The sequence below is a fragment of the Acipenser ruthenus genome, chromosome 25 (genome assembly GCF_902713425.1).
Source record: "Acipenser ruthenus chromosome 25, fAciRut3.2 maternal haplotype, whole genome shotgun sequence".
NCBI classification, from domain to species: Eukaryota; Metazoa; Chordata; class Actinopteri; order Acipenseriformes; family Acipenseridae; genus Acipenser; species Acipenser ruthenus.
In genome coordinates, this window is record NC_081213.1 from 25,327,469 (window position 1) to 25,350,432 (window position 22,964).

At 39.0% G+C, this 22,964-nt stretch overlaps 1 protein-coding gene across 1 annotated transcript; it reads right to left on the reverse strand.

Annotated features, from left to right (window-relative positions):
• Positions 1-1,061: 1,061 nt before the first annotated feature.
• LOC117413783 (EF-hand and coiled-coil domain-containing protein 1-like) lies at positions 1,062-22,964 on the reverse strand. Its single transcript, XM_034023105.3, has 8 exons — positions 21,915-22,964; positions 20,958-21,373; positions 6,814-6,932; positions 6,340-6,475; positions 5,167-5,332; positions 3,173-3,331; positions 2,643-2,712; positions 1,062-2,510 (listed from the first exon to the last, which is right to left on the reverse strand). The coding sequence occupies exons 1-8, from the start codon at positions 22,599-22,601 to the stop codon at positions 2,377-2,379; spliced, it is 1,887 nt and encodes a 628-aa protein (XP_033878996.3). The 5' UTR covers positions 22,602-22,964; the 3' UTR covers positions 1,062-2,376.

Consider the following 22,964-nt stretch of genomic DNA (forward strand, 5'->3'; position numbering starts at 1 on the left):
TCCACCTGCCCGCTCATTAGAACAGAAAAGTGAGTTATGAGTTTGAAGGCACAGATTAACTTTCAGAAGCGCTGCGCCCTACCAGACAGCCTGGGGGCCCCTGCGCTGTGAAATGACACACAATTTAGCAAATTTCTTATTTGGTTTTGGGTAATTCTGAATATAATTAAATGTCCCGCAATGCATATAAAAGGCTGATGGGTGGGTATTATGCATATTTCACACAGTCTTCATCAAAGATTGCCACAGGAGCAATCACTGGCTTAAAAGATTCGGTGGGATTCTTGCCCTTATCCAGAATTGTCAAGCAGTATAAAAAGGGAATAAAGAAAGTTTCGACTGAATAAAGTGGAATTTATTAGTCATTTTCCAGGTATGCGTTTGACTTGGCAGTCTTAGGTTACACATATAATTAGCAGATGCCCTGTGTCTACATTACCTGTGCATCCTGCACAACTTGTATATTTATAAAATGATGCTAGTTAGATTTGGTATCTTCATTTGACACATGGACATATGGCAGTGTTCAGTTTGGATTAGTGTCGGTGCTGGTTGAGTTGTGTTGTTTATGGTTGAGCTAGCTATTACCTTTAACACAAGACTCAAGAAAGCAAGCAGGTTGGGTGTAGTTACTCCACGTTGAGGTGATTAAACTAGGTCCTGGTGTATTTGAAATGTTATCCTGCAACATTTCTTTTCTGGCTAAAGATGGTACAATAAATCTTATTTTCTATTGCATCCGATAAATGGATACCCATACTGGAGTCATTATAATATGGTTAAAAACATGCCATATTTGCACACAAGTGTGTCTTCTTATCAGAGGAGATGAATCTTTTTATCACTTGTGATGTTACCCTCCATGAATATGACTTGCACGGACTGCAAGGGTTCTTTAAAATAGAGAAAAAAATCACTCCTGTTCTTGGTAATCCAACTGTCATCTAGGATTGATATTGAGGGACATCAAGGAGCCATATAATACTTGTAATACGTGTTATGCTGTACAAGGTCAAATTATATCTTTTTTTGTATTTAAAAACAAACATACACACACAGAGTCAACTTATTATAAACTTTATTAAAAAACTACTTTCATGCTAATCCAAGAGCTTTAAGCTTCTTGCAGTTAATATGCAATTCTTTATTTAAAACACCCAACTAGTAGACATTTGAGCAATTCTAAAACTGCATTCATTTCTCCAGATAGGTAAACAAGTGCATTATGTCTGAACAGAATACTATGTAATGCTATATCAATCAGCACAGCTTATTTGTGAGTAATACAGTATTTATCGTAATTAGGTCTAGTATATGTACAGATTTTCTAAATGGAGAAAATATAGATTATATAATTGGATCTAGAATCGGACTGGATCAGATTTATTTCTGTATTTCTTTTAAATCCATGCTGTTTATGTGACATGGACCGAAGTATTAAAAATGATTTAGATGGCAACCATTGAATTTGCATGTTTTAATTAGTATACGATGAACCAATTATATATAATCAAATATATAATTATGTAAAAGTTGCCTAAATAAATTTGCAGCTGAAAGAAATATCAAGTGAAGTTTAAAAAGAGGTCACCATTTGGTAGCTTCATAATCTATACAGGTAATATCACATATTTAATAAAAGTGATCTTTGATACATTTCCTGTGACAGCATATTCAGAGATTACATTATTATTTTTTTTAATACTAAACAGTTTAGTGCTACACAAGTGGATCACTATTTTAGTGTTTCACAGAGACAGCAAAGATATTGAAGTATTACTGCTTCTACATATGGATGGTAAAAAGGGTTGGGTTTTATGCTCCCCTATAAGGTGTAAGTAATTCCTATTTTTAATGAACAATCCCGGTTGTCACAAAGGTAATAATTACACCTTAAAGGGGAGTAGAAAATAGAAAAAAAATACATGAACCCACACGCTCTTCTCAGGTAACAGGGCGTTAAATAAGGTGCATACAATATTATTTACAATTGTTTTCCAAACAGCCAATGCAGTACTCTTGTGTTGCATGCACTGAAGCATTTTTGAAGTGAATTGATATAAAATCACACATGCATTAGTTTCAGGTTGCAAAGTATGTACCAAAATGTAATTTGACACAAACTTTCTTCAAAAAGTGATTTTTGAGCTTCTCTGTGAGCAGACAAGATATGGAGGCCCTCAGTCCTGTCGTTGTGTTATCAGTAGGCTGACCTTTATTGAGAAGTACTGGTATGAAATACAATTCTGAACTCCGTGAACTCAGGCACTGGCACAAAAATGGGGTCAGTGTTTCTGATGATTCTTTCCCTTAGTTTCAAGGTCTTCAAAGTGCTTGCAAAGAATATGCTTGCAGACCAGCTGGTGGCGCTCCATGTCAACATGAGATGAGAAGTGGATTTGACAAGGACTGGTGACTCTGAGTCCTTTCCAAGGGAGTGCCGGTTAACAGCTCACAAGCTGCTAGTTCATGGTACAGGGCATTGAGAACCTCCAAAATGTGAGCCTTTCCTACAAGCAAAACCCCAAAAACAGATTTTAGTTATTTTTTGTGTCCACAGGGAATATAATTTTAGAAACCCCCCAATCACAATTAACATTCTAGAAAAGTTTGTAGTTGGAGATAGACAGACTGGTCCTTACCATGCTGTGGGTCACTACAAGATTCCAAAGTGCTCAACAGTATCTTCCCCAAAGATCTCCGCGAAACATTCTGAAAACAATGTACATGATATCATGGTTTCTTTTAAGTAGCAGGCAAGTGTAGTACATTTAGTTTAATATATTTCAAACATATTACACCAATGAGAACCAGAACAACAATTATCACTAATTCAAAATTCAGTTCAAGATCGTTTTCTCATGTCTTTTGAAATTTTAAAATAAATGTTGTAGTCTCCCTAGAAAACACAACTCTCGCATCTGTGATGCTACTGGTCAGTTGGTATGGTGCACAATCACCAACTACTGCCGGCCCTTAAATGGGCACCACAAAGCTAAAATAAGATTCCTTCACAGACCTCAAAAGCCATTACGCAGCAGGAATAATTCTGATGGACACTTGTACGACTGCACTGCATAACCCACACATTCTTAACAGGAGCATGATGAGTACTGCATTTTCTGCACTATCCCCGAGCTGTGTTTACAGGAGAAAGCGGTCCCCTACTGACCAGGTCCCTAAGCTGCTGCAGGAGCTGAAGCACGTCCATGAGCTTCTCCTCCACCAGTGACAGACGCACTCTCTCCGTCTCCAGCATCTGCAGCTCCATCTGAAGCAGCTCCGTCTCCTCGGCCTTCTGCTGCAGCTCCAGCAGCAAAGAGTCCTTCACCTGCAGAGCAAGGGAGGAAATGTGATGAGCACCCTGCCTTACAGCAAAGATACAAGAGTGGAGCGACTCACACAAGGGGTTGGGTAAACCAGTTCTCAGCATTACTGCAAGTTCAGAGTTGTAAAAAAAACTAATGAACCCATTAACCAGTGGTGATGCAACAGTAGCATTATAACTGTTGCTTAGCTAAATTAAGACTTGGAAGTATGCTGCATTATCATTGCAATGTTTAGATCCCTGTTTCTGTCACTTGTAAAGGGGTGTTGAACTTTGCAAAATTCTCTTGGTGTTGGTGCGTATGTAGAGAAATTAAAATGTGCCGTTTTTGTGCTTTTAATAACAAAGACATCTGAGGACAGCAAAAGCAGCTAGACTCCCTGAAAGAGTACTGCATCCCTTTGAACATCTCATTAAACCGCAGGCTGGTTTACCACTGTCTACACGCCTGTCAATCCATCTGAATTGATGGCATAGGCATTGCTGCTTACCCCCCTCACTGTTTTTATCATCCTTTTCCGTCTTCTCTGTCGAATGCTTTCTTTGGCACACAATAACTCCTAAACAAGTCGATGGAATGCATTGTGCTTTTGCACAGGGTTAGGGGGTTTGACGCTGTAGATTTATATGGGGGTGGGGGTGTACCCCAGGGGAAAGACAAGGTCATTCAGTTACGTCACTCATTAACACTATTACAGATCCATGGTACATTTGTGGTGGTGCAGTAGAAAGAAGTAATGCAACACCTAGAACTCTAACTTGCAGTGCGTGGCCAGAAATCTGTTTTTGGTGGATATGACTACAGAGATAAAGCAGCTTTTTTTAAACAGAAAGCTCAATAGAAGGGGTATGGAGTTTTCTCTTTCCCATTGTATTTGTTTCAGTTGTATACAGCCGTGTTCATTTCAGTTGTCATTTGGAGGAGAGTGTAGTTGTAGTTATATCCCGGGCAAGAAAATCTGAGCAGAAGAATTGCAGACCAAATCAGTAATTCTGCAGCTGAACAGACAGCAGAGTGCACAGAAGGATAGCAGTGAATACTATGGTAATTGATGTGAATGAGTTCACAATACTGAACTAAGCTTTAACCTTCATGACCTTTGCACAGATTAAAAATCAAAAAGGAGTTCCCACACTTTTAATCCAATAGTTGCATACACCCAAGCGTTGGGCATTCAGGCAGTTAAAGTATTCATTATTGCATGCTCCGAACCATACCAATCTGAGCAGTCTATATGGGCTGTAACTTGAGGGCGGGCCATGGAGGAGCTGCTCTTGTCTCCAGGCACAGATGCTGGGTGGGCAGCCTATTCTAGTTGATCCATAGCAGGAAGGAAGATAGGATACTGCTTTCAACCTCTGACCCAAACACAGCGATTAGACAGGCAAGATTAGGGTAACAGAGGCGTCTAATAAAACCTGTATAGAAATCTGCCCTGTCCTTCTTATCCACAGGTACACCTTTCAATTAGACGTCTTTTTCAATGAAGAGATTGACTCTCTTATGAGCAAAGACTACTGCTTGCTAGTTGGGTCAATGAATGAACTAAGAAACACTTGCCTCTTTAACAGGATTGGATAACTTTGATGTTAGTTGTTTGTTTATTTTACTGGGAAAGCACACCTGCGATATATCCTATTTCTACGGGGCTCTGATTTCAGACGCCTTTAATAGTATTCCCCTATTCCTTAACACGACTGATAATAGAGGCACCTGCAGTTTTATATTTTGATTACTAAACTCGACAGACAGCGGGCCTTCACGTGTTGGGGGTAAAGCCGTTTGCACAACTCAAACATTTTATTTTCTCTGCATAAAATTCAATCGCAACGTTTACCTGGTCCATGTCCATCTCCATTTTCTTGGCCTCGCTCTCTTTCAGCTCAAGTTGCTTTGTCAACTTTGTAACTTTGTCCAAGAGCTCCACGACTGCACTCCTGCTCTCTTCATTCTTAGCACCTCCGAAATGTGACAACAGCTTCTTCATGGTTTTATCATCGCATCTGACAAACAAGGCGCAGCTCTTTAAGTGTCAAGTTAGTCTCTTAAGCACACTCACAAGTGATTTCACAGTGGGAATACAACTATTATTATTATTATTATTATTATTATTATTATTATTATTATTATTATTATTATTATTATTAACAGAGCAAAGGGGGTCAGTGCCAATTCAGTTGATTTGAACCCAGGACATGGTAGAGATAGATAGTAAGGATTCTTACTAATGAAACTGAAAAACCAGCACAGGGATTGTGTGGACAATGACCATTGCAATCATCATGGCACGCATTCACATTCATGTTCCATAAAAGAGTGAATGCCTTGTGTGACTTGCTTTTATCTGATCCTGTAGTTTGAGTAGGTGGGGAATGCTTGAGAGGTTTCTTGAACACACAACGGGTTCATTGGAACGGTGGGGAGATTTGATTTTCGCTCTCACTGGAGCTCCTCAAGCAGGACAGCTGCTTCTCTCTAAACATGGAGCTACCTTGACCCAGAAAGCAGAGGTTCGATAAACTGTGAAGTGGTTCTACTTTTTCCAGGAAGATAATGTAGCTAGCAGATATTAATCCTTCTCAAACGGAGTGTCTGCTTCCTTGTTAGGGTGGTTTACACTTAATTCAAGCCCCTTCCGATTAATCAATCTTAATGTCATTCATTGAACCAGTAACTGATAAAACACTAAGACAAAAACTGTACTGATCACAAACACAATGCTGAGCAAATAGTGCAGTTCCAAGTTTTACTGTAAGCCTAATTAGGCACACCTCAGAGGCTTTTTGTCTAATTATAGTTGTACTGAAAATATGTAAAGAAGTATATTTATTTGCATTTTGACTTCTAACAAAAACTATAAATCACCCTTGCAGGTGATCAAACCCATTAACAGCCTTGAGTTTCGTGATACTTCACCTCTAAATCAAGAGAGACATATTGGGAAGCCCTGGGCTATGCAGAACAGCCCTGGAGCACTCCAGTGGAACCCGAGCCTGTGGTGAAGACGTACCCATCCCTGCAGCAGGACAGCCTGGTGAGGATCCTCTTGACCTCGTCCACCTGGGATTGCTGCTCCCCCGTCCACTTCTCCTCCTCCTCGTCTGAGGCAGCCTGGCCCTCCACAGAGCGGAACATCTGCTCTTCCACTGGACACACAACATCACCCAGCGTTCATTAGACACGAGCCTCGGCTTGTCAAGACCAACCCAATGGAAATCTGCCCTTTTATTTCTTTACTGATAACCGAGCCTGTTTTCTTTATTTGTGCTTCACTAACCTGTACTCAGGGTCGAGCTCAATTTCTGTTTTTAAATACCAATTCCTTTTAAAAATCAGTTTCCACTTCCCATTCCCTTTGAGTCAATCCCAACACATTATTGATCAAAAATTGAAGTCACTTTTATTTATCTTCACTTCTAAATTGATTTTAGTCCATATAGCTGTGCAATGTTGTAATCTAGAGTAACGTATCAAATATCCTTACTGTTGTCAGGCGGTATCTCGTCACGGCCGGTGGGGGACCTCCTATCCTGCAGGGCGGCAGCACCACGCTTCTGCTCCAAGGGGCTGCATGGAGGGAGCTGAAGCTGGATCACCTCTGACCTGCAAATGAAGAGTTTTAAAATGTAAATATTTTATTTTACCTTGCTTACAACGATTCCTTATTCTGAGCTGCAGAACATAAGTGTTCTGCCAAATCATTTTTACAACGATTCCTTATTCTGAGCTGCAGAACATAAGTGTTCTGCCAAATCATTTGACAGTGATTTGCTATAACTATTTTGCAGGCTATCAAAAATTCAGTTACGTGGTAGCAGGTAGATCTGTTGAATTAAAAGGTACAGGTATTGGGAGCAGTTCTACGTGGCCGCGTGGCTGCTTTCTGTGGTCAGTTTTGGTGGGTTAGCTGTGTGGCTCTAAGTAAGAGAGCCAAGCATAACAGTCACGATAAGATGATGTTCAAAGCTGGAGTCACTACTGGAAAAACTATTAATAGGAGAATGATATTAAGCTCATTTTGTTTGTCAGATGCACAAATTCTAGCCAAAATATAACAGAATACCATGACAATCTGATTCCACATATTTCAGTGGCTTGCCAGAGGTACAAACTCGACTCTCTAAATAAGTGCAAACTAATGTTGTTTTGCTGAGGTACTTTTCAACAGTCAATGTGTGCCATTTTATTGTAACAAAAATAAACAAGAACCGGTAATCGTTTTATAAAAGTTTGTACTAAAGTTTTAACAACATCAGTATTTAACACTTTTTGAGGCCACACAGATTAATTGGTTACAATATATATATATATATATATATATATATATATATATATATATATATATATATATATATATATATAGTGCAAAAAAACACTTTCATGTACCTTGACTATTTCATGCTGTTTTTTAAAGTGTGCAAGCACTTTTTTTCTGAGATTTAGTTAAAATATAAAAGCTCAGTAATAAAACCTTGTGAAAGTCTTTTAGAAAATGAAGACTCACAGCTGTCTGGGAGGATGTGAATGGCACACAAACAGACACCGGCAGTGTTTCCATAGAGACACTCAAGCACCTCACATTCATCTTAAGCTTTTGTGCTGCTGGAAAATGAACCGCTCGGGCTGCAAAAAAATGAGGTCACAGGGTTCGTCAAGTGATGGGTCCCAAAGTACTGCCTATGACTAATTGGACTTTAATTGATGCCCCACTCATTGACAGTGATGCTGCTGCAAAGTACAAGGAATAAAGTTTATGGTAATGGAGGGAAAATAAAGCCGCCTGCTTTTCAGACGAGAGAAAATGAGAAAATGTTGAAAGCCTTCAAGTCCATGGAAATGGAAAGTGCCCAACGATGCAAATTCCAGAAATTTAGAAAAAGAAAAAAAAAAGTTGAAACTTTATATTTTAGTGAAATACTGGAATTTGCTTGAATGTTTGTCTGAGTGGTTTACTCAAAGGTATACGCCTAATAGAAATGCTTAGAATTGCAATTCACTTCTGGCTTCTGCTGATGTATCATGATGACCAGTCCTTGTGAAAAAAAAAAATCAAAGAGAAATGTTAAGCACTAAATTATTATGAAAACTTGTTTAAATGTTTTTTAATATGATTTAAAATGATTGACATACCCAACCCTAATACCAATAAATGAACTATCTTGGAAATTAATACTGCTCCTATTTGTGTTTCCGAGTCAGGTCCAGAGAGTTCAAAGAAGTAATTTTTTTTAAAAAGGCACATCTGAGCTGTTTACATGTCCTTAGAAACAACCATTAGCAAAAGAACAATTATATTGAGCAGTCCATTAAAACATCATTCATCTATTCTCCTTAAAGCCCCTCACAAAAATATGAAAGATGACAGTCTAACTTCTATTCACATTCTCTATACTCACAGTCCAGTCTCTATTGCTGTAATATTTTCCATAGTAATAGATACCATGGGTGATTTAGGTCATATTACTTTTCATAAGACTCTATTTTAAGGAGCTAAACAGCGACAGATCTTAATAGCACCGTCCTAACATGAATTACCCAGATCTTTTGCTGACCGGATGGTGATATTTGGAAAAACTTTACGGCAGTTTGAGAATGAGTACATATGTGCACAAGCACATTTTTCCACAGAAAATCAGCCAAAACAGAAAGTCAATCCCCCATCTGCGATCAGTTAGCTATCTCCATCGGGGGGTCATTCTCTTTTCTAGTTCCTTGGGTTGTTTTTAATTTTTTTTGAAGTCCCTGATACCAGTGCTGCAACTCTTAGCCGTAGTGTCATAGCCGTTTCCTCCACTTTATGTTATCCTAATAAATGGCAGAGGTAGGTCAGGTGCCACTTTTCCAACCAGATGATGGTTTGTGGTTGTCTGTCTATGGGGTACATTCAGGGGACCAAACTAAGGAAGCTCTTCTCTGGCTATTTATGTTAAAAGATGGATAGCATTCAGGTTAGGAGACCACACAAGCAGTTATGGCTCAACTTAAGTATTAGGAATGCAACGCCTTTCAACAAACCATAACACCCTTATCTTTGTAGCCGGATGTGTGCAGTGCCTCAAGACACGCTCCAGCATCCAATCACAGAGGTGGGTTGGGCTGGCCCTTGACCTAAACTCTGCCATGCAGCTGTGGGATGCGATTCACTGGACAGGAGGATGCAGAGGACAGGCGATCACCACCTTGAACACACTAAAGGTGAGCTACTAGATCTTCTCCAGAAAGAACGAGGAACTTCAAACTGAAGAACAGCATAGGGGTGCTCCCACACTGCGTTAGGCACAAAATATGCGAAAGTAGAACATAAATACCCTGAAAATTATAAAAATAAGAAAGAAGTGATAAAAAGTAGTGATCTTGAATGCTTCTTCTGCGGTGTGATCTACCTGGATCTTAAGTTGCCTAAATGTACATACAAAGTTTTATTAAACTCAGACAGGCTGTCCCCAAGATATACCCTTCATCAGTGTCATCAATCACAAGAAAATCATGCATACGTAGATTCTCAGAACTATTTCTGATAAAGGATGCTGAGCTTCACTGCAATTTCGACTGTGGGAGACAATAAGCATAGGACCCACACGAGAAGCCTTCTGCAGAGAAAAAAAATAAAATTTGACCTTTTTTCTATTCTTAAGGGATTCTTTCCAGGGATTCACTGTACTGTTATTTGTGGTTACTAAGATAGATATTTCATGAGCCTGTTCCAGTATTACTTTGCAAAGGCTGAAATGATATTTTAAAATGTCAGAGGCTGATTACTGTACCATACAGACATTTAACTCGCATATCCTGCATACCATCATTGATGGCCTGTCTGCATGCTATCCAAAACGTCTTAGCACCGGTGAAAAAAAAACTTTTATTTTAGCCAATTTCATCCGCTTTTTTTTTTTTTCTGGAGACTTGATGCCTGTCTGAAACCAGAAACAGATGCTAAATTACATTGGCACGCTTTAAATATCTGCTTCAGTCACTGCACTTACAGGCATTTCCACCCTGGCCGCCTGTCTGGTGAGATCAATAAACAGGGCAACTTGACTGTAAACCTCAGACCTTTCTATCCAGTTATTTAGGCTTAATGAAGGCTGTTCTATTCTTTTCCAATTGTAGCTTTGAATTCGAAGACACTCTTTCTGTATCTTCTGTTTTTACTACAGGTATGTGACACTGAAACGTAGAAGGTGCTGGTTTAGAAAATACAGTATACAATTGCCTAACAGAGTCACATCTTATACATTATTTTAATATACGTCACTGCATCTAACCACATTAGAGTGATACAATCTGATTTATTCATGGGTGTGTCAAACTGCTATGGAATCCGCTAGGCTGGCAACATAACTCCTAATGGCAAAATCAGACGACTGCTTGAAAACAATGAGAGTTTCATATTAGTGGCTTGTAAAGTAACTTGTGTAGATATAGAAACGTTAATAGCAAATAACAATTGTTTTATACAGAGATTAAATTAGAGATCCAAGTGAAATAGCCATTCATTAACATGACGTGCCCAATAATTTCAAGTGCAGAGCTCTCTTAGCACCATATAATAAGTTACAAGTCACTGAGAATGTCCAAACACACATGAACCATGTAGCTATCAAGCATGGGTTTGGTAAAACTGCTTTCGTTACTGGATCCCATTTCCTAGTCAGGACAGGGAATGTCTTTCATGTGTTACCTTACTCCATGGGTAACACACACAGATCAAGGGGACACATTCCTTCACTGATAACCCACTGACACATCTCAACACCTCTGCTTTCAAGAACGAGTCTGTAGGTGAAAGAGGCAGAGGGAAATTAGATCCTTAAAATATCCTACCAAACTGTGTCACGTGCCAGGAAAAAATCCAACAAAAAATTAAAAAAACAGACTGAAACACTCTGTTTATCCACACAAACCTGTCCGCTGTACCACTGACGTTCTCAAAACGGAGCTTTTCGTTTATGCGCGGGGCATTGTCACATCAATTAAGCAGTGAATTAATTGGGAAAGGAGTGAAAATACCCAGACATACAGTGATGGTACTCACTGATTACCAGGACTCACAGCTGTGATGTATAAACATGTCCTGAAACTCCATGGTCTGCAATGTAAATGTGCTGGAGTTGAACCAAGCCTGGTCTGGCAATGAATACTCATGGGAAACCATAGCTGACCATGTTAATAGTTCATTGGTTAACCATTAGAAAAACCTGATGTAAAGATAATACAATATCTTGGTGTCGCTGTCCAGCTGTATAGTATCGCTGAAAAGGCCAGAAGTGGGGGTGTGATTCCCAAAATACATTACTCAAGATATATCGGGCTGTAGGCTGAGCTCAGCACTGTTTTAAAAAAAAAATAATAATCCCTGTCTGCTGTTCATGTGTGTGGGTGGAGAGTTCACATGCAATCCCTGTCTGCTTTTCATGTGCGTGGGTGGAGAATTCACATTCAGTATCGGAATCTCCCTTTTAGAAATCATTCTTTTCCTTTGTGCTATTATGCCTGCTCATTTGTTGTGTGTGTTTTAGTGTCTTTATATTTCAACTGTAATAATGATATACATATACAGTACATTTTCTTCACTATATAGTGGAATCGATGTCCAGTAAATTATAATGATGTTATATAACACAATTAACATATAGTCTGCTGTTGTTTGTATTCATTTACTACACTATCGGTACCAGTACAGTATATTGTCCTGTTTTTTCTCGGCACAAATGCATTGCTGCTGTGCAACACAAAAATAACCACAGAAACAGTGACTTAAGAGAACATGTGCAGGTAAAAAAAGAAACAAAAGGGATGTTTGTCAGATCAATGCAAAACATTTCAATATCCATAACTTTTTTTTTGTCTACTAAATGTATAATTTACCTGACAATAAGGACAATTCATAAAAGTCTATAAAGAATACAAATCCATTAAGTTTGAAGCTATTTATAACAGGCTACATAGTACACTGCCATATTTATATAAGAGGGAGCGGCTCCTTTTAGGCAATGGCTGTTCCAGCTGTTTGTGGTTAGAGTGTGAGGACACAGGGCCATTTCCTCTGTTTATCACAGAGGATTGGAGCAGCACATGCTGCTGGGTGGACAGAAGGCCTCCTGCGGGATTCTAGAGCAGAACCACATCTGTAGCCTGGGGGCTACTCTAAATCCACACAGCCCCCATTGAGCAGCTATGAGAGTCCTTAATACAAAAGGGGATCTGACAGCCATGCAAATTAGAACAAAAGCTGATTAATAGACACTGTTATTCAGGCCCTAAACAGCTTTCCATTTCTGGAAAGCAATTCTGTTTATTTTTTCCTTGCAGTCCAGATAATATGTTTAAAAAACGAACAACAGGGACATGCCTCTTTTTCCTAAAGCATGCCTGCCAGTCGATAGTGGCTCAAGCCCTGATTTAATACCAGTGATGCCACCACTTACGAAAGAGCACCTGCCCTCCACCTGCAATGATAATATTGTTTTGTGGCTTACAATTCTTCTTCAAGCTGTGTAAAGACAAAGCCCCTGCTTCCAATTGTCTACGGCACCTGCGTCTTAAACAGAAACACAAACAAGGGACCACGTTAACTGACAATCGACAGTGACTTGTTCCATGTTACCGGAACTGATGTTCTTGTAATTAGACTGAACGGCAAACAATGCTCTTTAGTTCTTTTAGGATTCTACATTTCTGCTAATAAAACAAAAGCATAGATTTATATTCCTAGATGTAAAGAACAGCTGTCTTGATATTACCCATCAAGCCCAAATAAGCATACACAAAATCTATAGCTTTGTCGCTGTAAATGTTTCTGATAAGACTGTACTGTTTGTACAATGTATATTTATTTTTACAATCAGGAACTAATTGTATATTGCTTGGCCAAGAGATTAGCAATGATAGCTTGTGTCAGATACTGGACACCTGAGTGTCTTAAGACCATCTTAGCAGCAGGGTGTGTTCACAGCTGGGTTAACCAGGGACAGGCCTTTGGCAGTGCCGCTGCCTGAGAATAAAGCCGCTACCAGGTAGATAAGCATATGTGTTACGTTAGGTCGTTCATGCTGTGTTAGATATTTTTGTCTTTTGGGTAATGAAACTGTGCTCTAAATAAACGCAGACAGTTATAAATCAGTGTCACCCGAACTTTATAGCGTTGCGGTTTTAATCAAGACCCTATAAACATTTTCAAAGGAGGAACGCGGGTTGCATGCATGTAAATATTTGCATGGCACAAACATCCAGCATGTGTGTAAAAAGGACATTTAGGCGTCTGCCTCAACCTTATTAGGACATTTTATTATTAGAAGGAGAGGAGGGAGGGTTTGGGCTTTACAGCGCTGTCCAAGTTTATGGAACTTTACGTAAGAGGTCGAGATCTGCCGAGCCAGAATTTATACGAGTTGGATAGTGGGGTAGGGAGAGAGAAGTCATCCAAGACGTTTTTGAAACAAGAACACGCAAAGTGCCATGTAAAAAGAAAGCTGTGGTTTGAGGAAACTCTCTCAGCCCCCAGTTATAAACAAGGATCCGTACATTGTAAATACAGTATTTTGGAAAGATGGCCGGTATTAATAAATTGGTAGCAGCAGATCTTAACTTATTTTTTTGTGTCTATGCACACCTCTGTGTGATTAGCGTAAGGGGTATTACTAAGTCCTACAGTATAAAATATGCTTAGTAATGGGTGGTGGGGATAGTTTTTGTGTCCATCTTACTTGGCAACATGTTCACGTATTCAGCTGTGTTCTAAGATCAGTAAATTGTATAATTTGTTCATTGTCGCTATTAAAACAATTGTTTTATTATGTTAAAACATGTCCAAAACCAGATATATTATATTCTTTATTGTAAGTAAAGAAAAGGAGACTGGTTTTAGTGTTTATTTTTTATTTTTAGTCCTCCTCTGGTGAGGGTGAGGCCCACAATGCTATTGATCTCTAATAATAAAGATCCCATAAATTCACCTTGCAGAGTGTTCTGATGTGTGTCCCTACAAGACAGGGGATGTTTAGAAATGGTCATTCTGTCATGAAATGGAAAACAAAGACCTCTGGTTACGCCAACTATTGGGAACATCCTTCAGTTAGAAACTAAAACTCTGATCTTTGCAGACAGTTTGAACCCAAAACTCTTAAAGGTGTAGTGACAGACCCTTATTGATCCAACTCACTTCAAATTCAAGGTGCTAATGCTTTTGCAGCATACCAAGGATATTTTAGCAGGCATGTGAATGTAATTAAAGACACAGTCACAGGCACACCATGCAAACTTGAGCTCTAGTAATTTCTAGTAAAAGCTCTGTCCCTTTTAGAAGTGTGACATGCCTGTCAGCTCTTCATTGCAAAAATCACAGAACCGCTGAATATAAGTCTCTGGCAGTGAGCGGCCTGCTTTGTAAACTTTTGTGTTATCTGAGAGAAGGAAAGAATGAATGAAAGAAAGAGCATGAAACAGGGGGTTTTTAAGGGCCACATGAGAGCCCATCTCTCTCATGTGGCCCTTAAAAACGCCTGCTTTTGGGTAACAGAACCACCGAACAATGTTTGTTGCTTCATCCAGATGGTATTTTTTTTTTTTTAACCTCTCCCAACGGCCTCCATTGTATCCAAGAGTAACCCATGTTTTTTCATCAGTCACTCTCTGACTCTTTGATTTAAAGCCTCACTTTTCCTGGGTCAAGAAAGGCCCACAGGGATTAAGGATGAAAGAAGGTGACACTTCGCTGGCCTCTCTCTTTTTTTCACAGTAATGAACCAAACTGTTCTTTCTTTTTCCCACCACCTCCCCCTCTCCCTGATAGCCAAGAACAAGAAACCTCTGCCTGCCTGCCTTGGCTCTGCACTTCACTAATCCTTTTATTCCTCCCGTGTACCAACTAAGAAAATTCTCAGAAGAAAATCAGTGATACAGTGTTGAGAGGGGGCTTACACTGTAGTTTGTCTTTTTTGGGTCAGCTTCAATAATCTGCCGTCTCAAAAGCCATTATTATTCCCCTTATCTTTGTGTTACAAAGGGAGGTCGATATTAGCAGGATAAAGCGAGTGCATCTTTCTTTGTACACATTCTTACACAGCAGTAGTGCAAAATAACAAAACTGTAAAAACCTCTTTGTTTGATTTTTTTTTGTATGCCTTTATATTTCTTATAAAGGATAGAGGCACCATATTTGATATTTAACCCACATTTTTGTGTACACTTGGCATATTTAAGTTATCAGGTTATAAGGTTTAGAACTTGCTGGTGTAAAGAACACGCGATTTATTCTCTACCTGCTCTTTGACATACTGGAATTGTGATTTTGGAACTCTTTTTTTTTTAAAATTATGACAATTCTTGAATGATTGTAAATATGGCTTATTAAACAATAAACATAAAAGCTGGCTGGTGGAGTATTTTTCCATGCAAGGATGTTCATTTTCAAAGAGGTCTGACACATGCCAGCGGGAGGAAGTTAGGTTCCAGAGGGTTGCGTTGGGCAGAGCCCCAGGGTCAAAAACCCTGATCTGATTATTTTAATAAAGGCTGTCAAATCGGCAGTTCAGATATCAGATGGAAATTGAATTTACAGCATCCCTCCCACCATTAGGTGATGTTGGTGTTATTTTTATGCCCAGGTTATGTCAATAGACATACTGCTTTATTAAAAAAAAAAAAAAAAAAAAAAAAAAAAAAAAAACGCCTGACAGATTGGTCGAGGAAATGCACACTTGTAATGTTAAAAAAAACATTTAACAAACAACTTAAGTACTCTATTGATTCTCAAATTAAACTGCTGAGTTGTGTTTTTATACTAGTTTGGCAGCGTTTATTTACATTGATTAAACAAATCTTCATTTTGTGGCTTATTGTGACAAACAACATTTTGTGGACGTGGCTCTTTAGCTAATGTGTACGGCTTGTGGCTTCAATCCTCATCACTCACTGAAACATAACTCATTATTGCTAGACTAAACATTAACAAGGAACTAGTAACTTGTCATCATTGTTTACTAGTAGTATGGCACCATATATGTCTTATATATGCTTTAGGCATAAAGACTTATTTTTGAAGCTTGGTAATTTGACTGTTTCCTCCTGAATTATTTATATAATTGAGTAAATTACACGTTTTGTGCAGGCTTAATTAAACAACATGACATACCACTGAAGAAAACAACTGCAGCCATGAAGTGCATTATATGCTTATGATTTTAAAAAGAATACATTTGTTTTTCAAAGTCTTTAAGATGTTCGTCAATTGTGTTACATTAACACTTTGGTTTTCTCAATACAAAAAAAATTAGCAAATTACATTTTGATCATCATGATGGCTACACTGTTGCACCAAGACAAACCCTTGATTGAGGATCTATTGAGCTTGGCCAGCGGGTCAACGGGTCTAGTTTCTGATTAGGCCCTCTTGGTTCATTCTGTCTTGCTCAGGTCAGGTGAACCCACAGGCGCTTCCTGAAAGCCTTTAGGTAAATGAGCAGGAGTCATGCTGTGCTTTAAATTCTTAGTTCATCATATGTCTGTTTGAAAGGTATGACCTCATGCTTTCAGATGATACTTTTCTGACACATGCAGAGGTATCAAAAGGTTACACTCATTTGTCTCCAAACAGCTGCAAGTCTACTGGACTCCCTCCAGGAGTCTTTTACTGTTCTTTCAGGGCATTCTGCTCTTCTCGTTGTATTCTCACAGAGATAACTCTCCCTCCACTGGTTTCTAACGTAGCCTTGAAATTATTAGAGCAGATTATTTAGTTACAGACAGTGTGCATTAGCATTTTCCTAAGCCTTAACAGATGGCTTTTTTGGAAATCCTGTGCAAACTGCCATAACTACTCCACAGTGACATACTGCGAGCCGGCTGGATATTTCCAAATTAGGAAGGTGAGAGGAATCTCTCGAAGTTTACAGGACTTTTGGCTTTTCTAGCCTTCTCATTAAAGGTGCAACACATCTTTCAGATTCCACTCTTTTCTCGTTTCGTCATGTTCTGGTTTGGGCCGTTTAGCCGTTGTTTACATGAAGTTGCTAAATACTGGGAGTTTAGTCCAGAAAGCGTTTGTATCTGAAATCTGTCACCTTGGGGTCTGCAGACAGTTGTCTGTGTTAACTGCGCTTCACAGCTGTCCCATACAGTAATTATCACCTTAATAAAAATGACTGTTGTTTGAGAACTCTTCTGAAGTTCACTTATACTTGTATGAAGCTCACAAACCTTTTTTAGTTTTCTTTCTGTTGTTTCACAGGAATTTCAAGAGCTGAAATACTTATAGATACTGTAGAAAATACTGAGAGATAGATATAACAAATACTTAATAGCTTTGTACATATGGTTGCTGTAGATCTTCCATCACACATTGTTGTCACGGAAGCATGCTCTGCATCCTGGACTGAACAGACCAGGCTAAACACTTGTGTACACAGCAGGAAATACAGGAATTAGACGGCTAGACAGTTTATAAGCTGTTAGAACAATTTATTATAAATCATGTTAACGGCAGGAAGACAGTACCTGGAGGCAAGGAAAAAAAAAACCCTTGAGGTCCAGGAAAAATGGGTTGCTTGGCATGAACTCTACTGTGTAATACATTTAATAGGGGATCTTAATTTTAAAACCTATTTCACTACTGAAGATTTGGCATCACCAATAAGACTATGCTGATGACAGCACAATCTCCTTGCCAGCATGGCATATTGAACAAAATATAATAATATAAGTTCACTCTTTTTAATAAAAATATTTAGATTAAATAATACTTTTTTGGTATGTACATAATAATTAATTTAATTGAAATTGAATTGGAAATAATATTTTATTGAAAAGTGTTGCAGCTTTTATGTTGCCATCCTTAAGCTTCCAAATGAACCGCTTTCTTCAACTGTAACTTTTATCAGAAAAAGATAATACAACATGATGAAGGAAATGCTGCCCTTTTTTGTGGTGAGATCTTAATTAACAATTATCCTGATTTTCTGTTGCGTGCATTTGTCAAGATGTATTGCTAGGAGACTGCAAAGGAGTGTGTATCAATTATTCAGTGACTGATGAAAGTGGAAAAGAACTGTTTGGAGATTGATGGGAACATTCAATCTGTTTCAGGCAGGGTCTTCAGCAGTGAATGGAGAGCTCCCACAATGTGTCACAGCCATTGCCGTGTGAATGAATTACTTTGCTCTCTCCACATAAATCAAGGGGGATGGAGGGTCTGAAATAAGCATGTTGGCAGAGACTCAAACTTTGGATATAAAATAGAAGGGTTTTGAGTTGTAAAGAATACAGCACAGGTGGAAATTCTTGTGTGTTTACTGAATGCGAGTTCAAAATATATGAAGCAGCCTTACAAAATCACCAGACTTACAAAAGCTAAGGAAGTTTGTGTACAATACAGTCTGTGTACAATACAGATCCCTCTGTTTTGATGTAGTCTTCTATAGGCGGATTTATATTTTAAAAAGCAAGTCTTTTTTAAAACACCTAATCAGACTTTGAATGTGCACATTTCTCATTGTAATATACCCGTGGGCTTTGCTTAAGAGTAACAGTAAAGCCCCATTGAATCTCTAATAAAATTGATTGCAATTGCCCCACTAGATTACTTGTGACCCTCTGTTTCCAGATGGAAAACATTCAGAGCAGAACTCTTTCAGATGTGCAGCCCAGCACTCGTTCAGAGGAATGTTGTTTATTTATCAAAATACTTCATTTCCAGAGCAAGGCCCGCCACAACAAGCTGTAAAACCCAGCAGAGGTTGTGTTTACATACCTGTTTATTAAATTGCTGCTATTTTATACGACTGCTTTAGCTTCGTGGAATCTTATTTATTTGAACACTGCATGAGAATTCTATGTATCAGTGCAGGCTGTAAAGCATAATTATTTCTAAAATGGGGCTTTTTTGTTTAGAGACTGACATCTGACTCCCAAACGGTAACAATTGCTCAACTGCAAACATTTTCTTTTAACAGAAAATGTCCGCAAATGCTCCTTTCATGGAAAAGAAATGCTCCTTTCATGGAAAGGAATGGGCATGTCCACAAAGGCTTAAGCAGCAGTTAATACCTGTTCAAATGAGCTGCAGAAATCAATCACTGTGTCAGAATACACATGTTTATTTTACTATCTGCTTAAAATACCATCCTTCCCATTTACTGTAGGAGTGTCAGAACAATGCCTTTTAAATGAATTTGTTCACCACTGTATTGTCAATGTTGCGCTCCTGGAGTCCCAATTACAGTAGCAGAAACAGAGCCAACGCTTTATTATTTTCCACCATTCAGAGCTACAGCTTTGATCCGTGCTGGCTGCCATGGCCTTCAGAAACGTGGGACCCTACACTTTCAGTGTGGAGATTATGTGTTTATCCTCTGTACAACCCAGCTCTCAACCTATTCTCCTCCACTGGCAAACTCAAGTACCTATAGTGAGAAACAAATTCATTCAGCATGACCTGAACCCGCTTATTATTATTTTCAGGGAACTTCTGAAGAACTTACAGCATCTTTTTCAGCGTAAAATATATGAATAACCAGCATGACTCTTCTTTAAATAAATTAATAGATCAATTAATATGTAAAACTCTGAACCTTAAAAAAAACATCAAATGACTTTCTATGTTTATACTTAAGAGCCTTAAAGATATGTCATTCTATTTCATTATATATGATTATAATCATTTTTCTCGTATAACATTCAGAACATACATAGTGCAATAATTAAAACAGGTTGTCTTTGTCGGTACAGGAGCTTCATGTGTGGTACTAGGCTTCCAGCTGTGGTGTATCTGGTAGTGTTTAGCTAGGAAAATTAGGCAGCTAGTGCTTTCCTGAGGACAGGAGTCAAAATATGAGGGCCGCCTTTTAAACAGTATGTAATCAGAGTAATCCCACACCAAAAGACTGGGCTTCTCTGTATTATAAGTATACAGCTACGGTTTCTCAGTTCCCTGATGTAACTCTGTCATAATAAAAACTGTTATAGATACGCTGCCTTAAACATACATCATTTTAAATGCCAGATGACTGTGAACTTGTGCATCACCATTGACCGCAGCCTTATTAAAACTCTGTGCTTTGAAGTTAGTCTTCAAACAATTTGTTGTGTAAACATTTAAAGCTTTGTAACAAAAACAACAAAGCACTATGATAACAAAAGATATTGGACAGCAAGGCCCGTTTCACAATTGAAGAACTACGTAATTACAATATATATATTTTTTAAGTCAACAACATGCTTAGAACAGTTTCATGTATATGCAACTTTTATTTTATTCATGAATAGTGCCTGAAAGTATTAATAACCATACAAAATAAATATTGTTTCTGAATTAGTCAATAGTCCACACAAATGGTAACATTCTCAACATATGTTAAGTAATAGTCATTGTGCTGCACTTTTAGCTTTTTTTGCAAATCAATCACACATTATTTTTATGAATACTCCATCTAGACAGCTCTTATGTAAATGTAAACATTTACTGTAATATTGTAAAAGCACAGCAAAATATAGCACAGCATACTGAAACACTGCTAATAGCTTGTGGTTCCTCCACATAGAGCTGAACTTGTACAGTATAATATAGTTAAGGAGCTAAGGTTGCCTGTTAGGTGTATGCTGGCTCGTCAGCAGTATAATTCATATTCCTCTTACCTGTAATAGTTGAGTTCGGACTCCAGTTGCTGAACGTGCCTCTGCAGCAGTGGCACGTGGTTGGCTTTGGCCTCCAGTTCCTTGACTTTTCCCAGGCTGCTGTGCACTGCCTGTCTGGCATCTTCCACTTTCTTCCTCATATCTGCCTGCTCCCTCTTGAGGTTTCTGTTGCAGTCCTCTAAAATGAGCAGAGCCTCCTGCGACCTCCCCAGCTCCTTCTCCAGTTCCTGGTTGAACCTCATGGCCTCTTCGATCTGCCCATCCCTGGAGCTGCGGATCAGCTCGATCTCCTGCAGGAAGCTCTGCAGGCACTTGATGTTGCTCTGGGTGCTGGTTTTGTGGTTCAATTGCCTCCTGCTTGCTATGAAACAGCCTTCTTCAGCGCCATGGTTAGCATGGCTCTTCCACAACCCCACCTGTGTTACAGTTTTTAAAAAAAACACTATGAAGGTCAACCAAAACTGAAATTAGCAAAACAATTCCATTAAAAATCCTTGAGACAATTTGCCTTATTGAGCATCAAGAAAAAAATATATATTATGAAATTGTTTTATTTATTGTGTAGCCATCCTGAACATTTTTTTCAAAAAGGATTTTACTTGCTTAAACTACTCAAAGATTTGGCACAGTGATTACAGTCGAATCCCATTTCTTTTTTTTTTTTTTTTAAATCAAACCAAGTATGCAGATCTACTATTCACACAGCAGTGTTATAATGGCACCACAATTAACTATCTGTTTTACTGATAAACTCAAACTTTCCAGATGGTCATAAATAGTCATTAACTCTATACCCAAGAATGTATGATTGAAGTCTTCTCAATAATAGATGACCTGCTGTAGCATTAATAATAATTAGTAGCGTCATAAAATATTGTCCCATACATAAATTCAATAGTAATCGTCATACCGCTACTATCAAACCTGGTATGTTGTGTGCAAAGCTCCCGCTCTCACCTGAAGGGCTAAGGATCGGGCATCACTGCTCTGAAGAGCGGCTCGCATGTCCTCCACAAGCTCCCTTAGACTTGCATTCTCATCTTCAAGTTTTACAACCCTGTCTTCAGCCTCTTCCAGAGCTACAATCTCCTCGTAGCATTCCCGGGTACAGCTACAAGACCCCGGCTTTCTGTAATGTGATGCATGCCGCTCTGAGGGTGGGGAGGACCCCCTGCTCCCTCTCCCGTTTTCACCGACAGAGAGCGATTTTTTCCTCCGCCTTAGAGGGCTTCTGAGTCTGATCTGGGTCTCGATGTGCTCGCTCTCTTTGCCCACCAGCAGCCTGCCGTTTTCATACTGGCACCCGGCTTTGGTACTGAAATAGCCGCAGAGTTTAGCGTGAAACTGCTTGAATGTAATCTCATCTGGTATGTCATCCAAAACACCAGCCCATTCCTCCAGATCATTATTCAGCCCCAAAACCTCACAGAGGATTTTAAAATCTTCAGCCGAGACCTTGCCTTCACCCAGACAGTCCAGATGATGAAAGATCTCTTGCAAGTACTGATCCAAACCGGTGGCCAGAACTATAATTTCGTTTTCCACACCGCGGTCTAAACCGTAATGGTAAGCCAAAGTGCTGACAATCCACTGTGTCCTTCGGGCTGGTCGGCTGTAGGGATCGCAGGGGTCTGATTTATCCATATTTTAAACTGCGATTAGATTGTAATAGACTTTTGACTTTCAGCTACAACTAATGATATTTAACAGGCTGGAGTTGTACACTGTCGCTTCCCATCTTCGGTACAAAGCAATACACCACACCACACCCTCTTGCATAGTCTTATTGATCCAGTTTTTCAGCGAGTAGGGTGGTAGTATCCCTCATTCTTAGCCTCCAAGTACTGCCGCAAGAAGTTCAGACTATCAAAATAAAACTCAACATGTGTTTCGTGACGTCCGCGAAGAGGCTGGGCTTAATTTTTCTGTGCATATTTTATAACCCAAGACATTGTCGTATTACAGCACAGGTTTGCTTTGGTAGTGGACTAGGAGTTTATGATTCAC

What these genes read in the sequence shown, in the direction of transcription:
- LOC117413783 (XM_034023105.3), bottom strand. Translation starts at nt 22,601, where the DNA reads ATGGATAAATCAGACCCCTGCGATCCCTACAGCCGACCAGCCCGAAGG. An exon ending in CCCGATCCTTAGCCCTTCAG is followed by an intron (nt 21,374 to 21,914) that starts GTGAGAGCGGGA and finishes ACTGTAACACAG; the next exon opens with GTGGGGTTGTGGAAGAGCCA. An exon ending in CTGTCCTGCTGCAGGGATGG is followed by an intron (nt 5,333 to 6,339) that starts GTACGTCTTCAC and finishes CTTGTTTGTCAG; the next exon opens with ATGCGATGATAAAACCATGA.